Source organism: Carya illinoinensis, chromosome 1 (genome assembly GCF_018687715.1).
Source record: "Carya illinoinensis cultivar Pawnee chromosome 1, C.illinoinensisPawnee_v1, whole genome shotgun sequence".
Lineage (NCBI taxonomy): Eukaryota > Viridiplantae > Streptophyta > Magnoliopsida > Fagales > Juglandaceae > Carya > Carya illinoinensis.
Genome location: NC_056752.1, coordinates 38,176,166 through 38,191,132, shown reverse-complemented (window position 1 = coordinate 38,191,132; position 14,967 = coordinate 38,176,166). Strand labels below are relative to the sequence as shown.

Genomic DNA, 14,967 nt, shown 5'->3' with positions numbered 1-14,967 from the left:
TAGAACTAAAGGGTAATATAAAATGGGTCTATCTCTGCCACCTTATCAATTATTGTTATCATCATGGTAAACGATAGTCTTATTACTTACTGATGTGCATATCTATTAGAGGACATCCATGATGCTAAATATGGAGAAAATGGTAGAGCCATGCCCGGAGGGATGGCTACTTAGAGAGAACTGGACCTCTAAATTTTCATTGAAGATGAAAATATTTTGAGAGAAAGTTGCTTGGGTAGGATTGGATACTGAGATGAGATTTTTTTATTTTAGATGAAAGTTTAAAATATTATTTTTTAATATTATTATTATTTTAAAATTTAAAAAAATTGAATTAAAATTTGAAAAAGTGGAATATAAAAATTTGAAATGATTATAATAATTAAATGATATGATATGAAAATTTTGTGTCTCATTCCACTTGCTTATCCATCATTTTTAAGATTTTTGTATATGAAAGTCTCTCCATATAGAAATTATTTTTGTTTCCAAACACTTAATAATATAAAAGGAAATAATATGACTAAGTACTAATTAATTGAAGCTAATTAAAATATGCTACCAAAAATATTCCATTAAAGACATTATTTCATAGAAAAATCTAGTTACAAGTATAATTATACACTAATATGTACACTAATCTAATGTGATTAGTCAAAAAATAATTTTCAATAAAATAGTGCTAAATTAAATTATGAATATGAAGAAATTAATATTAATACGCAGATAAGTACGTAACTTTATTTATATATAGTAAAACTCTTATTTCATTTTGTATCTGATGTGGGTAGGTTCATAACAAAAAACGCATCAACCCCTTAAAGCAATAACTTGACAATGGCTGCAGCCACAGCTGAGACATCCTGCAGGGATTTGTTACTTTTAGTGAGAGGCGAATAGCCTGAGAAACTGCTTTCACATGATTTGGCCTCGATGCCAGCATCATTTGCAGCTTGTTCAGCAAATTTAGGATCACCTTTCTGCAAAGCTTCAATGGCTACCGGGACATCAGCCTCTAAAACAGCATTGTATAGGTCAGCACAAGAGCTTAAGCCACGCCTTACATCTCCTTTTAGGTTGCCCCGGAGAAGCGTCTTAATATAGTTCATAGTTCCAGTTGCCTTGGCCTTGAGTGCATCAACCATGATGAGAGCCAGCCTTGTGACGTCTGCCTTGGAACTTCGAGAGTCTGATTTAAGAATAGATACACAAACATTGTATAGGGGTGTCTGCTTGCATGTTCGCTCAATCAATCTGACAGCCACTGGCTGCACCGCGCCTTGGCTTGCCGGTAGATATATGGTCTGAAGAACAGCTTGAACAATAAAGATGAGCAACAAAAGTTTCATATTTTCAGATCAGGAAAAGAAGACGGGGCAAAAAGTTGTAAAGAAATGCAAAGAGCTAGATGATGGTCATTCTTCAGAGTGCGAGCTCTTTTATAGGCCAGGAGTAAGGGGCCAGTACTAGTGGGGGAATCAGGAATTTGATTCAGGGGGTCAAGTAAAGATAATAAGATATTTTTTATTTCATTTCTACACAATTATTTCTGTAGTATAAAACTATCATTATTAAGATCTAAAATAAAAAAAAAAAATATGTTTAATACAACATATATATTAAAAAAATATATTATATATCAAAAATGATATATAATTAAAATAACATAAAAACACTCATATAAATATATCAAATAAAAAAAATATAGTGTCTAAAATTATAATTTACATTTTTAAAAAAAAATAAAATCATCAAATATTAAATCAAAATCAAAATTTTTAACTATTTCTCTTTTAATATAGATAACTAAATTATTTTCTAAAAACTCATTTTTAATTTTATTACAAAGTCTTGTTTTAACAATCTTCATAACTGAAAATATTCGTTTAGGTTGTTGTAGATATTGGAAGAGTCAAAACGATTCAAATTAATTTTTTATAGAAAGATCAACTTAAGATAAAATTAATATTTCCTTATTAAATAATTAAAAAATTAATATATATATATATATATATATTTCCCAACTTTTGGGGGGCCATGCCCTAATCCCCCCGCCGCCTGCGGACCTTAATCGTTCCGCCACTGGCTAGTACGTACCTATTGCAATTTGAATTGCAGAAGTAAAATTAAGTAACAGTTACGCAAATCAATCTGCTATATGAGGTTGCAACCCATTTTGACGCATGCATTTTCATTTAAATAAAAATACAAACATAAAAGTAATAAAAGAAATTTTAAATTTTAATCTTCTTCTTTAAGTATTTTTTGACGCATGCATTTTCATTTTGAATATATTTTTTTTAATAAACTACGTGGCACCATTGTCACGTCAAGATGGCCATTTGAATGTCAGCTCTATAATATTGCAAGTGATCATTTGGAAATTAATATGAGCCAAAAGGTCTTTAATGGGTGCATTGATATTCATTTAAATAAAATTAAATGAGAAATGCAAATTAATGCTAGCTTGTAAGAAATCGAGACGGTTAGAATAATTATAATTGAATAATTGGAAAAATGGTTAACGTGAGAAAATTAAGAAAATATTTAGAGAATCACAATGTAGGTAATTTTTTTTTGAAGGGACAATATAGGTAATATTGGATAATAAGTATTTACATTTAAAATGATATCAATTAATTAGCTGGCATGATTCACTTATATATATATAAGACCACTGGATTCTTAAGAAAAAATATCAGGAAATGGTGATAAAGTTTTGGGATATTTTCCTGCCTTGAGTGGATAATTTTTGTGGTCATAATGTTGATCTCTTGCCCAAAATGAAGAATCCTTCGTACAATTTGCCTTGTGGGTTTTATAAATATTAGTGAGTTAAGATAGTAGAATGAGTTTTATAGGATCTATCTAATATGAATTTAAATATGTTTAGATATTAAAATGAGTTTAAATATATTTATAAGAAGTTAAAAAAATTTTCAAATCTTATATATAAAAAATTATTAAGTTAAAAAAAATTATAAATATCACATATAAAGAGATTTAGAATTGAAATAAATTTAATGATTTAAGAATTAGATATTTAAATATTAAATTTAATTTAAAATTAAACTGAAAATGAGTTAATTTCAATCCGATCTAATGCACTTAGTACGAAAGAATTAGGCCTTTGTACAACACTTGTAATGCACTTACTTAATACGAAAGAATTAGGCCTTAGTACGACACTTGTAATGCACTTTGAAAAGCTGTCTATGGAGACCACATGCGACTTGTTGCTCCAATTGTCGTATAAAGGTCTCATCACAGTCACATGTTGATGACGTTCCTAATTTTTACATTATTGCAGATAAGATGCCAGCCGTTTCGCCACTACCGTCTTTTCCTTGCAAATCACATTAGCGTCCTTTCACCGAGATTATTTTATTAGTAGTGGGAAAAGCTAGCAAGCTGTGATGTATATAGTTTAAAAGTTCTTTCCTTGCAAATCAATAATATTGCCGTGTAAGAGATAAAAATGGATATTGGATGTATGGAAGCCGACAATGTTCATCCACTCAAGCAAACAGACAAAAGTTTTTAGAAAGCAGGCCAGCTCCAACCAGCGAGAACAACGACATTAATGATGTGATCAGAGTAATTCATGTTGATAAGAACATATATATCCACGTAATGCATTTAATTTGTACAAAAGGGTGCGGTGTGAAAGGATATATACGCCTGTCTGTCATACCATCTTACATAAATGTAATTTTTTAATAAATCATTGATCTCAATATATCATAGGACATGACAGTGCTAGATTAAAGGCTAAAGCTACTCGTTTATTGGTGAAATGTATTTGTCACAGAAAAAGAAGCTTTTCAGATTAAGAAGGTCTTCCTTTTGAAGAAAACATAATGGTCGAAAGTTCTCGGGATTGACTCTCGTTGGCGCTTCTTTCATAAGTGGTATGGCATAAATATAGTAAAATATGTAAAGAATACATTAAAGTAGCTGCCTATAATTCCAAAATATTTCGGACAGAGCTTATTCTAAAGAGGATAAACTTAAACACCAAGGGATGACGTGCCATGTGAGACCGGCATATGACCGTAACACCACACAATGACAAGGCTCGTGTACCAGTGAAATGGAGGAGGCATGAAGGACAAACTGAGGTGGTTATATGTTACGGTCGTGGAGAAAAGATGCATGGCAGAACTAAACTCCAATGTGAAAACAAAAAAGAGAAACAAATTAAAATAAAGAGAGAGGGGAAAGAGGAGGAGAAGCTTTTCAACTGGGTGGAAGGGGTGAGAGCACTTCTTTGGGAAGCGTTAGGACTGTTCATCATCCGGCCCAATTCGAAATTCGGTGATTTCTTAATCCGGTCCGAAATAAAACCCAGACCTATGCAGTTTGGGTATGGATTTAAAATTCGGATAACGGATTAAGAATCCGGTACTCGGTTTCATTTATTTTTTTTCCCTCCCCCAGCTAAATACCCCCCCTCTCTCTGTCTCTCGCGTTCATCTAAGATTGAAACCCTAGCTGCTGCCGCCACTTCACCTCATTCTGTCTCTCTCTGCCTGCTAATGCGAAAATGCCGAAAACCATCTCATTTTCATCGGCTTACTCTCTCGTTTTTATTTTCTTTTCTCACTTTCTCTCCCCTGCCCTCATATCTCTGCGCTAAAAGCCCTCTCTCAGTCACTCCGAAACCCTAGGCGTTGTCCCTCTTTCAATCTCAGCCTCTCCGAAGCCCTATCTGTAATTCTTCCCTCTCAAGAACCCAAGGTTTGTTCTTTGCTTACCCTTTACTTTATCGTTAAATCTTCTATTACTTGGATCTTTACTAAATGATGCTTATTTGCTATAATATTGAGGGTAATGCCCTTGAACCTACGAAACATGCTAAATATCATATAATTCTTTGTTGAACTGGATTGTTTTGTTAGTATAGAAGTAATGGGAGTATTTTGTTGAAAGTATAATATCACAGTGGTCTATGGGGGGTTTTGAAAATCATATTTGATAAATATTAACGTATTTAGAGTAAGTTCAATATTAAGAATATTATTTTATTTGAGTAGAAGAAAAAGAAATTCAAGAAAATATAGGCTGCAGTAACTTGTATATATCTTTAAGCTACCGCAGCTTGAGAAAAGTGTTGACACCTCCTCTGCTTAAAAGGCAAACTCATGTTAGCATAACAAGTTTAACAAACAGAGTAAACGAAGTGAAATAATATTGATAATGGTCATCATTATTAGTACTTCTTTTAGAATGAAATCACTTTGTCCGGCAAATAAGTTGGTTGGTTTTCTACAGTGCAACAATTTCAAAAGGTTGGAAGATTTTTGTTGTTGCTAATTTTGCTGATAGTAATAAGTTGTGCAGAATGAACCCTACATGTTATTCTCTAGACATCCTTAATATCGCTCAACTGTTGAAATAATATCATTTGTTTCTTGTTGTAGACACAGTGATTTGTAGCGAGATTGAGGATGCTACCTACAAATGTGAGTCATGATCCATGAGACCAAAAACAAAAAAGAAAACCATCATATTGGTCATTTTGTTTTCCTTTCACAGATCAATATCACAAACAGCATTTATCCCTCAATATTTATTCCTTTATTCATGTCGATGTTCTGTTTGGCAATATAGGTTCTAAAGAAAACCTTCAAGAAGTTGGACCATGATGTAAATATAGAGAATTTTATGTGTTCAAGGTACTATTGTATTGATCAATCTGTAAATTTTATGTGTTCAAGGCTATTTCCATCCATTGTCTTGAAATTATGGTAATCTTATTCCTGCAAGTTTTCATTTTAACTGAAATATCTGAAAATTTTGATGTTGTAGAAAGAAGTTTCAGATGTGGAGATGGAAGAAGTTCAGGGTGATGGTAATCTTCTGATTTCCAATCAGGTGAGATCAAGTTTCAGCTTATTCTTTCTCAGTTGTGTCCGGTAGCTAATCTCTCTCGACTCTTCTGAAATACTAATGAAGAGTGAGCTGCCCTTTTTCTGTTTACTCCTCAAATCTGCATGATTTAATCCAAGAACTTCTTGACCCCATCTGACTTGGCACCCCCTTATTTTTCTTTTTTTCTTGCAACCCTCAAACAATTGAGGTACGGATTGTTTACCACCAGTATCTTAATACATTATTATTTGGATTCTTTATTTACTCGATTAAGTGGATTGTGGGTAAATACGATGTGCAGGAATTGAGGAATCAATTAAGGGTATTGCAAGCTCAACTTACAGGAGTACAAAAGAGACTGAGGTGCACCTTATGGGCTTTTGTTTTTTGAAGTACTGCTTTTTCTTTCGGTTCTTGTGGATCGTATTGTTATTGTTAGATGGATACTGAATAAAAGCTCAAGTGTATTTACTACTGCTTATTAGAAACTCTCTGTTTTATTGTTTTGATGAGAATGTTTGAGTAGTTACAAATTGGGAAGACTAAAATGCCATTTTCTTTCTAATTTATTTTTTGCAGGATCACTTTGAGGCCAATCTCTTTGAAGTTGCTATTTGTTGTGGAAATTAAATCACTGATTTTGTAATTCATATATTGTAATTTAGTATTTCGTAATGTAATGTATAAATAACAAATAATATAATATGTAGTGGATTGTATTGTAATGCATGCATACTTGCATAGATGAATATTGAAATTTTTTTTGCTTTGACATGCATTTTTATTGGGAGGCAAATTAAGTGAAATTTTTATATAGGAGTGATTTTTCAACCTCTAAAGTGCATAATCAAATTTATTTATTTTTTATAAAAAAAATCAGAGTTATATGTGAAAATATTGGATAAGACTTTTATATGGGGTTTAAAAAAAAAAACCGGGTTTAATCTTAACCCGAAATTCAAGTTTTGAAAATTTTGGATTCATCCGGATTCTGGCCCGTTTATGACCCGGATTAACCTGAGCCGGATTTGAAATCCAGGTTTCAGTTTGGGTCTATTCAGATTTCCGTGTCGGAATCCGAATGAACAGGCCTAGAGAGCGTTATGGTTGAAAAGGGATAAAAACCTCTTTCTTACTCTGGGGGAAGACTAGAAATACCCTTTTCTAATTTGCTTTGTTGTGGTCTAAGAATTGAGTCGTGAAAACTAATACTTGTTCTTATATTGATTAAGATCACGTAAACATGGTCTTACCCCTACTCCATTCAGTCCTTCCCAGGAAGTCATTGCAATATAGCTCCGGGAACTTCTAAATCTGAAGCATCACTTGACCATTCGAATCAATTACGTACTGCCCTCACACAAATCATTTCAGAAAAAGCATTCACACATCATTTGGAAAATTTGCAATTTAACTGAATATTTGAGTTTACAACTTTGACTACGCTAATCTCACTCAAGACTAACCTCCAACTTTCAGCTTCTGCCATTTCTCCTCTTTACTGCATGCTCAAAAACTTACCCCTGTCATCATCTTCATATATCTTTTTAATCCCTCATGAAGGCTGCGCAACCATGAAAACCTATATTTCATGAGGCAAACCAAGTATGGTATATAAATTTATAATAAGCCTAACCCCCATCACGTGGGTGCTCAGGCTCTCTGTCGGTTGCCACATACCCAACAAAGTAATGTGGCAAATGCTGAGAGTACATTGGGGTTCTTCGAAGATTGTAATCGAGAATTTTCCAACATGCTTTCGTCCGCTTCCCTATTCCAGTGTCAAGAAGAGCACTCTTAGGCAGCTGCGAAGCTTGCAAAATGGATAATCCCATCCCTCCAGCAGATCCTTGATAGCCATTTTTGAGATTCTTCATGAAATCCTCTTCAACATGCAGTATATCTGTGAAACTACTCTTGCTGGGATTTAAGCCCCAGTAGAACACAACATTGGGCTCTGTTACATCCATATCTACATGTTCAACAGGGTTAGGGTCACAAAAACCTTGCACCTCCTCCAACTGCAGCAAATAACAACATGATTGTTAATTCAGCAAAAGATTTCAAAAAGTTGTAAAAAATTGATATTCATTTAATAAGTGTCATATTCAGTCAGAGAAGAAACAGACAAGTCCCATGTGATTGCAGCATTTAGCACATTCTGCAATTATTCAAAATTGACCAACAAATTTTAACCATAGGTACCATAAAACTCCCACAACATCATTGCTCATGTTCTGGATTGCAAGATAGGCAGCTCATATGCATGTATGCCTGGTGATTTAACCAAAATAATTAATATGGATGCAAATGACCTGACTTTTCTACTTCACCAAATTCATGTAACATTAGGAGGTGGGCTACATTAAACTAAAGAAACTATTCCAATCAGCATGGCAAGGACATATATCTGTTATTAAGGGTCAGCCATACAAGTAACACTCTGGTACCTTAAAGTAAGGGTGCGTTTGGATCCTAAACTCAACTCAGATCAACTCAGTTCAGTCTAATTTTAAACTGAGTCTAATATCCAAATACATAACTCTCAAATTACTAAGCACATCTCAACTCAAAACCTCTTTATACGTAGAACCCACAACCCTTTTCAATTTTCCATAAATACATCTAAACTCATCTTAACATCCAAACACATCTAAACTCATTTTAGGTGGGCCCCACAAAACTTACTCAATCATCTCAACTCACTACTATTCATAAAAAAAACTCAACTCATCTCATCTCATCTCAGCACAACATCCAAACAAGGCCAGCTCCCAGGGCATGATTGCTCATGGTACCGTAGAGTTTTAGCTGAAGTTACCATTTCAACCATACAAAAATAAATACAATGAACTGCAATTATAAGCCCCTTACCTTGGTAAGAAGAGAGCAAAAACGTGATTTCACCCAACCTACCCAATCTCCAAGATCATCTTGGTCAGAAGCTGAGAGGTAAATTTTGACAAATCGTGTATACTCCTTTGGATATGGGAAATGCTCAAATACACTACCCCAATCAAAATCTGGCTTCAAAAGATCCTGCAACACCAGGCAAAAAGCAGTTCCACATTATCTTGTGCCTCAAGACATATTCTCCTAACAAAACTAGATAGACACCACAATAAACTGCACATCAAGATTCGTAAAATCCATCAATAGGTAGTGGCTTAGCAAGAGGTCAAATAGTAGGCATAGAGAATTATATCTCAGTTAAACTGCAGAACATACCCTAGTTCTATCATGACCTCGGAGAAACTCTGCCCTGATCCTGCGGAATGTGCTTCTAGTGACATTGGAATGGCAATATTCGTATGGACTACACGGCAGCTGTATAGGCATTAAGGATCGTATCTCAATGGCATCTCTGGTAGTAGGCAATATTCCATCTTGCAATATAACAGGAGTAGGCCAAGGCCAAAATGCAAACATCTGGAAGAAATTCACAATAAGAGAATTTAAGCTAGCATTTGGATGCTTTTGACAAACAGAAGCTGCAAGAATTGCTAGATGAACTCCTCCCAAAAAGCCAAGTAACTGCAATCAGCCAAAAAGGGCATGGATTTGTCACTTGCTGAAAAAAAAATATGCCCAAGAAAGCTCTCAACGCAAGTAAGAGCAAGCATGAAAATATATTCACCATCCCTAAGTCATACTTACATTACCATATACTCCTCGCCTTTTAGCCCATAATTTAACACATCGCAGCATTGATTGGAAATTCTGAAATGCATCAGCAGCAACATGCATGAGATTTTGAAGAATTAAACAGCACAAGGAGAAATGATAATCTAAAAAAAAATATTTTTTTTTTTTTTTTGATAAGTTAAGGAGAAATGATAATCTAAAACATTTCAGTAAAGGTTGCTATAAATTTTATATTATCTGCATATAATGATATAGTTGTCAACCCCACTAATACTCATAGCGTCTCAAATACTCCAGTGAATCCCATATGGCATTCCAAGTCAGCATACTCCAAAAGAATGAAACCTTCCCCACCCCCCCCCCCCCCCCCCCCCAACCCCCCCTTTTTTCCTTTTTTCAAACACACCCACTCACCCCCAAAGTATTTTTCCGACAATTACATCATCCCAAACATCTCTCATTAGCCGAGAAAAAGTCATGTCAAAACTTCAAGCCATGGTATTTCTTAATCAATATATTGATGTTACAACATTAATTGAGACACATTGGCACAAAATCAAGGGGCAGATAGCAATATGATCATGTTCTTTGTTTTCTTTTCTTTTCTTTTCCTTTTTTTTTTTTTTTTTTTTTTTTTATGTCAAAGAACCTCTCCAAGGTAGGGCCCTTCGGACTCACTCCTGCAAAGTAAATCTCAATCCCGTACACAGCACCCTCAGAAGTTTTCCTACACGGAACTAGTTAAATCGCTAGCTTTTCATCAAGTGTGTGGCCCCAAAGGATTGTTTACACCCATGAGGTGTTGAACCTTGAACTTTGAAGAGAGTGATACTCCAAGACCAAGGCCTTCACCACTTGGGCCAACCCCTTGGGGTTATCATGTTCAAATTTACTCCTCAATAAATTTATATGGAAGAGTGTCCTCACAATACAACTACTAATTGCTCAAGAATAGAAATTTCAAAGCTAGGCTTGCTTGGCTGGGTCAATGGTAGATTGGTAGGAGAAGAGAAGTATCATAAGATAAAATAAACATGTACCTCCAAGTTTGGAACAAGCTGAAGAATGCGTTTGTTAGCACGTACACCAGACAAGCTCTTCCAGCTAGTTACATTGACATCCCTTAGGAAGTATGGGTTTAATACATCCACATTCTACATTTCATAGGCTCAGCAGCTCAAAAATCTCGATAATCAATAGCAAAGCAGAAAAAGGTTTATTCATATTATGTCAAGTATGAAACAACATTGGAAGCAAAACGGTGTAACTACATGTAAGCAAAGCAGAGACCAGGGTACTAGAAACATGCAAGTAAAAATTCAAGAGGAAAAAAAAAGTTAAAAATGGAAATCTGAAAATGTTTAAAATCTTTCAACGGACAGGAGCAGTAAGCATTGAGTCAATTAGTCGCATAGCATCAATACTCACTTCAGGAACAGATGACACCTTAAGTTGCGCATATGGGAGATCAATTGAGATTCCATCAAATTCAAACCAAATTAGAGGAACTTTTGCATCCTTTACACAGTGGATCTCTGATACTTCAGGTCTGCTTTTAAGCATGTTGTGCAGAACAATAAAAAAGTCCTCCTGCTTAAGTTGCATTAATTGAAAACTGAGGCAATTATTATGCCACCCAAAATCAAAGATATCTTATGCAGCGCAACAGGTACTTACTGCCATGGTTGCAAAGAGAGGGCCAACACATAAAGCATCAATGTCGGATTCCGAACCATGAACCTGTAAATATATTTAAAATAAAAATCTATATCAGTTAATAAGAAGCAGAATTAGAAACTCTACAGCTCCAGTGGCATCCCGCAATACCAAGCATAAAATACTACTGAATACTTCACATTGAAAATTATGGACTGAATTGGGTTTTCTACTCCTGAATGATTAAGCCATCCGACCTTCCCAAAGTACCATACCAGACTCTGTCTTTGAAAAAGATTATAAAACAAGCTCAACCAAACAACGTGTGGAACACGGCCAAGAAGAGTCTAGAAAATTGTCCATATTATAATTTGGTTTATTTGCAATCTTTCATTTCCAAAGGCGGAGACTTTACTACTACTAAATCGATCTTGAATAACTTTAAAAAGAACAAACAAAAAAATCAAAATAAAACAAAAGTTTCTAGAAGTTCAAACCTAATCAGCTCCAAACCATAGCTTTTCAATTCATCACATTATAAACATCTTATATGTGTATTAGCATAAGCGCCAGTGTATAAAATGTTAGGAAAAAGAAAAGGAAAAAAAAAATAAAAAAGAAAGAGAAGGAAAAATCTTACTCCGAGGCCATATGATCCATAAGTCAGAATTGTGGCACAGGCAGCAGCAATTTGCTCTTTTGGAAAACGACGTTGCCATGCAACCTTCTTAATCCATGTCAAAACTATCTGCATGTTCATTTGAGATATCAAAGATTTAAAAAGACAAATAAGATATTAAATCATCAAATTGCATAATCAGCAACAACAAAAAAAACATAATAATTACCATCGTGGTCGGGTACGTAATAAACTCCCCATATACAAGCAGACGCCTCAAAAGAGATCATAACTATTGCAATGAAAAACTACTTAACCAGCATGCTCTACTGTGAACCTTAGTTCAGGGAAGCGTCCTCACACAAGATTTTGCAAATGGGGAATAACCCAACAAAAGAATAACTTGCTAGTCCGCAAAATAAATGTTAAAGGCGAGTGAGTAGGAAAGATCTGAAAGGGACTGGGCAAAACTTCGAGAAATGGTGAATACATTATTAACCATATTCAAGTAGAGGGAGGGCGTATAAATTAAAAAAGCTCCGCCTTATTAGAGGAGAAAAAATGTTGCTTAGCCAACCCATAAGATCAAAGCAACAACAGGACCAAAACTGAAGGAAAGAAACAAGACCCAGAAAGTAGAGCAGTGACACAGTGAGAAATATATTGTTTCGGTCGGAACAAATGACCTTTAACATACTCAGAAAAAATGACCTTTAGCACAAATAGCACATAAATCTACTGAAATCCCTGAAAAGATATGTTCTACATATTTCTAAACTAAAGAAAAACCTCTTTGAGCTTCAAAATGACATTTTTCCTCTTCTCTTCCTCGTCCGGAGACGGCACGAGTCCTTCATTAACCATGAACTACAAAAAGATCGCAACCCATTAAAATAAACCCCAATAGAAAAAGTACATAATTTGCAATCAATTAAAGCCACAATAAAGGAAAAGAAAGAAAATGTGTGAAAGGTCAATATACCTGAACCAGAGAGATTGACCTTTCCTCGTCCATTCAGATAATCCAACAGGTGCTGTTACCGGTAGATTGTTCGGAACAAGGAGTATCGCCAGAGATGTAACACCACTGCGTTTTAGGTACAAAAACAACGCCGTTTTGTTTGTGGTAAGCATGCGCTGCCATGTAAAACACGCCACTGGCCGGACCGAAATCTACTGGCCTTTTTTTTGGCTTTTTTGGTTTCCTGAAAAAATAAAAAATGCTAACGCAATAGGAAATGAGAGTAATCGAAATACGCAAGAGACGAAAATATTTGTATATTTCACTTTTGGAGCTTTTGAATATGGCACTGCGTCGAAGAGAGGGAGAGTGTATGGCTGGAATTCATATTGGGAGCCACGTGTTGGAATCCCACCGTTGCCAATTTTCTCCATTTTGTTGGTAAATTGTAACAACTATAGATTATAATTAGCCTCGCTGCAGCATATTAGCTTAGACGACTCTGCACTGCACTCAGCCTCGCTGCAGCATATTAGCTTAGACCACTCTGCACCACACTCAGTCTCACAGCAGCATCATACACATGGATCACAAAAGTAAAATGCTTCTAGAATATCACTGTAGAGTAAGTTAATTGGTTGTTATTCTCTACTGTACTTTGTGTAGTTTTCTGCTATATTGGTAACAACTTCGATTTTTTTTTATTATTCTTTGTACAGTCTATATATAGACTCATTACTCTAAATGATATATGATCAATACAATGAAGAATTTCTTCTCTCGGTCCTTTTTTCAAACATATTATCAAGAGCCACACAACTAAACTGTTAATAATTCTAGTCCATGGCCTCATCGTCCTCCTCTTCCTCATCTTCTTCCATCCCCTCCATAACATCCTCCTTCTCTCATATTGTCACCACCAAATTAACCTCTTAGAACTATCTCCTATGGAAGGTCCAAACGTTTGCCTACTTACGAGGCCAAGACTTATACTCTTATGTAGATGGAACTCTGCTCTCCCCACCAGAATTTCTCTTAGAAAACTCAGATCCAACCGCAAAACCCAACCCAAATTTCTTGACCTAGAGACGCACTAACCAATTAGTTTTGAGTTTCCTGTTCCCATCACTCTCTGAATTCATTCTTGGTCATGTACTCTCCTCCACTACAACTCCTCTTTTCCATGTTTTCTTCTCACTCATAGGTTAAGAAATTTCAGGTTTGATTCCAACTCACTAATCTTTCACTAGGAGACCATACCATTTCAAATTATTTTGGTAAAGTAAGACTACTTGCTGATTCACCAGCAGCTACTGGTAACATTTTTTTTTATGATAAAGAGCTTGTTTCATATATTCTAAATGTGTTAGGTCCCTCGTAAGAATCTTTTATCACTTCTGTTACCACACAAACAAACCCACTATCCACTCATGAACTATATCAATTGCTTCTCATCCATTAAAATCGTCTCTCCCATAACACATGAAATTTAACATCTCCTGTTGAAGTTTCTACTCATTACAGTTTAGCTACACTACGTGACCAAAGAGATCGTCTTCATGGATGTGGCTAAGGTCATTATCCTTACAATGGATGTGGTGGTCGCTCTTTTCAAAATTTCTCTGCAAATCAATATAATGCATCGAGGCCTACCTGTCAAGTATGCAACAAACCTGGATATATTGCTCTACAATGTGAAAACAAATTCAACCATTCCTTTCAATATATAGCTCCTTAGCATTTCTCGGCCAACCACACTACTCCTAGCTTATACTCTGACAATACTTGGTATCCAAACTCTGCAGCCACGCATCACATAACAAATGACATGGCTAACTTGAATCCCTTGTCTGAACAATACACTGGTGGTGAAACTATCCGAGTTGGTGATAGCACCGGTCTTCCAATCCAAAATTTCGGCGACTCATCTCTCTCCACTTCTACTTCTTCATTTACACTTCGAAATCTTTTAATCTTGTTTCGGTGCCTAAATTTTGTGTTGATAATTGTTGTTATTTTGAATTTCACTCCTCTCACTTCTCTATGAAGGATTCTTGGACCAGGAAAACCCTCCTCATCGGACCAACTCATAATGGTCTCTACTATTTCCATTTGTCGTGCCCAGCCCTTCACCTCCTTCTGCTTATGTTGGCAAGCATACCTCCATTGCATAGTGGCACCGTCAGATGGGTCATCATTCTCTTGCTCTTGT

At 35.3% G+C, this 14,967-nt stretch overlaps 2 protein-coding genes and 1 long non-coding RNA gene across 5 annotated transcripts; 1 reads left to right on the top strand and 2 right to left on the bottom strand.

Annotated features, from left to right (window-relative positions):
• Positions 1-709: 709 nt before the first annotated feature.
• LOC122317768 (cell wall / vacuolar inhibitor of fructosidase 1-like) lies at positions 710-1,422 on the bottom strand. The gene has a single exon (XM_043134765.1). The coding sequence runs from the start codon at positions 1,347-1,349 to the stop codon at positions 819-821; it is 531 nt and encodes a 176-aa protein (XP_042990699.1). The 5' UTR covers positions 1,350-1,422; the 3' UTR covers positions 710-818.
• Positions 1,423-4,198: 2,776 nt separating this feature from the next.
• Positions 4,199-6,458, top strand: LOC122317762. The gene is made up of 5 exons (XR_006244636.1): positions 4,199-4,740; positions 5,424-5,465; positions 5,614-5,678; positions 5,812-5,877; positions 6,176-6,458. It is a non-coding gene; the product is annotated as an uncharacterized LOC122317762 (long non-coding RNA).
• A 784-nt stretch (positions 6,459-7,242) lies between these two features.
• On the bottom strand, positions 7,243-14,967 carry LOC122317740 (nuclear poly(A) polymerase 3). Of its 3 annotated transcripts, XM_043134736.1 has the most exons (11): positions 13,082-14,966; positions 12,777-12,999; positions 12,584-12,661; positions 11,816-11,923; positions 11,197-11,259; positions 10,948-11,112; positions 10,560-10,673; positions 9,532-9,594; positions 9,103-9,408; positions 8,749-8,913; positions 7,243-7,895 (listed from the first exon to the last, which is right to left on the bottom strand). In XM_043134736.1, exons 2-11 carry the CDS (start codon positions 12,807-12,809, stop codon positions 7,506-7,508), a joined length of 1,485 nt encoding a protein of 494 aa, XP_042990670.1. In that variant the 5' UTR covers positions 12,810-12,999; positions 13,082-14,966; the 3' UTR covers positions 7,243-7,505. The 3 variants fall into 3 exon arrangements, with proteins under 3 accessions (XP_042990670.1, XP_042990684.1, XP_042990676.1); XM_043134750.1 differs by having other exon boundaries at positions 9,103-9,303; positions 12,777-14,967; XM_043134742.1 differs by having other exon boundaries at positions 10,948-11,109; positions 12,777-14,964.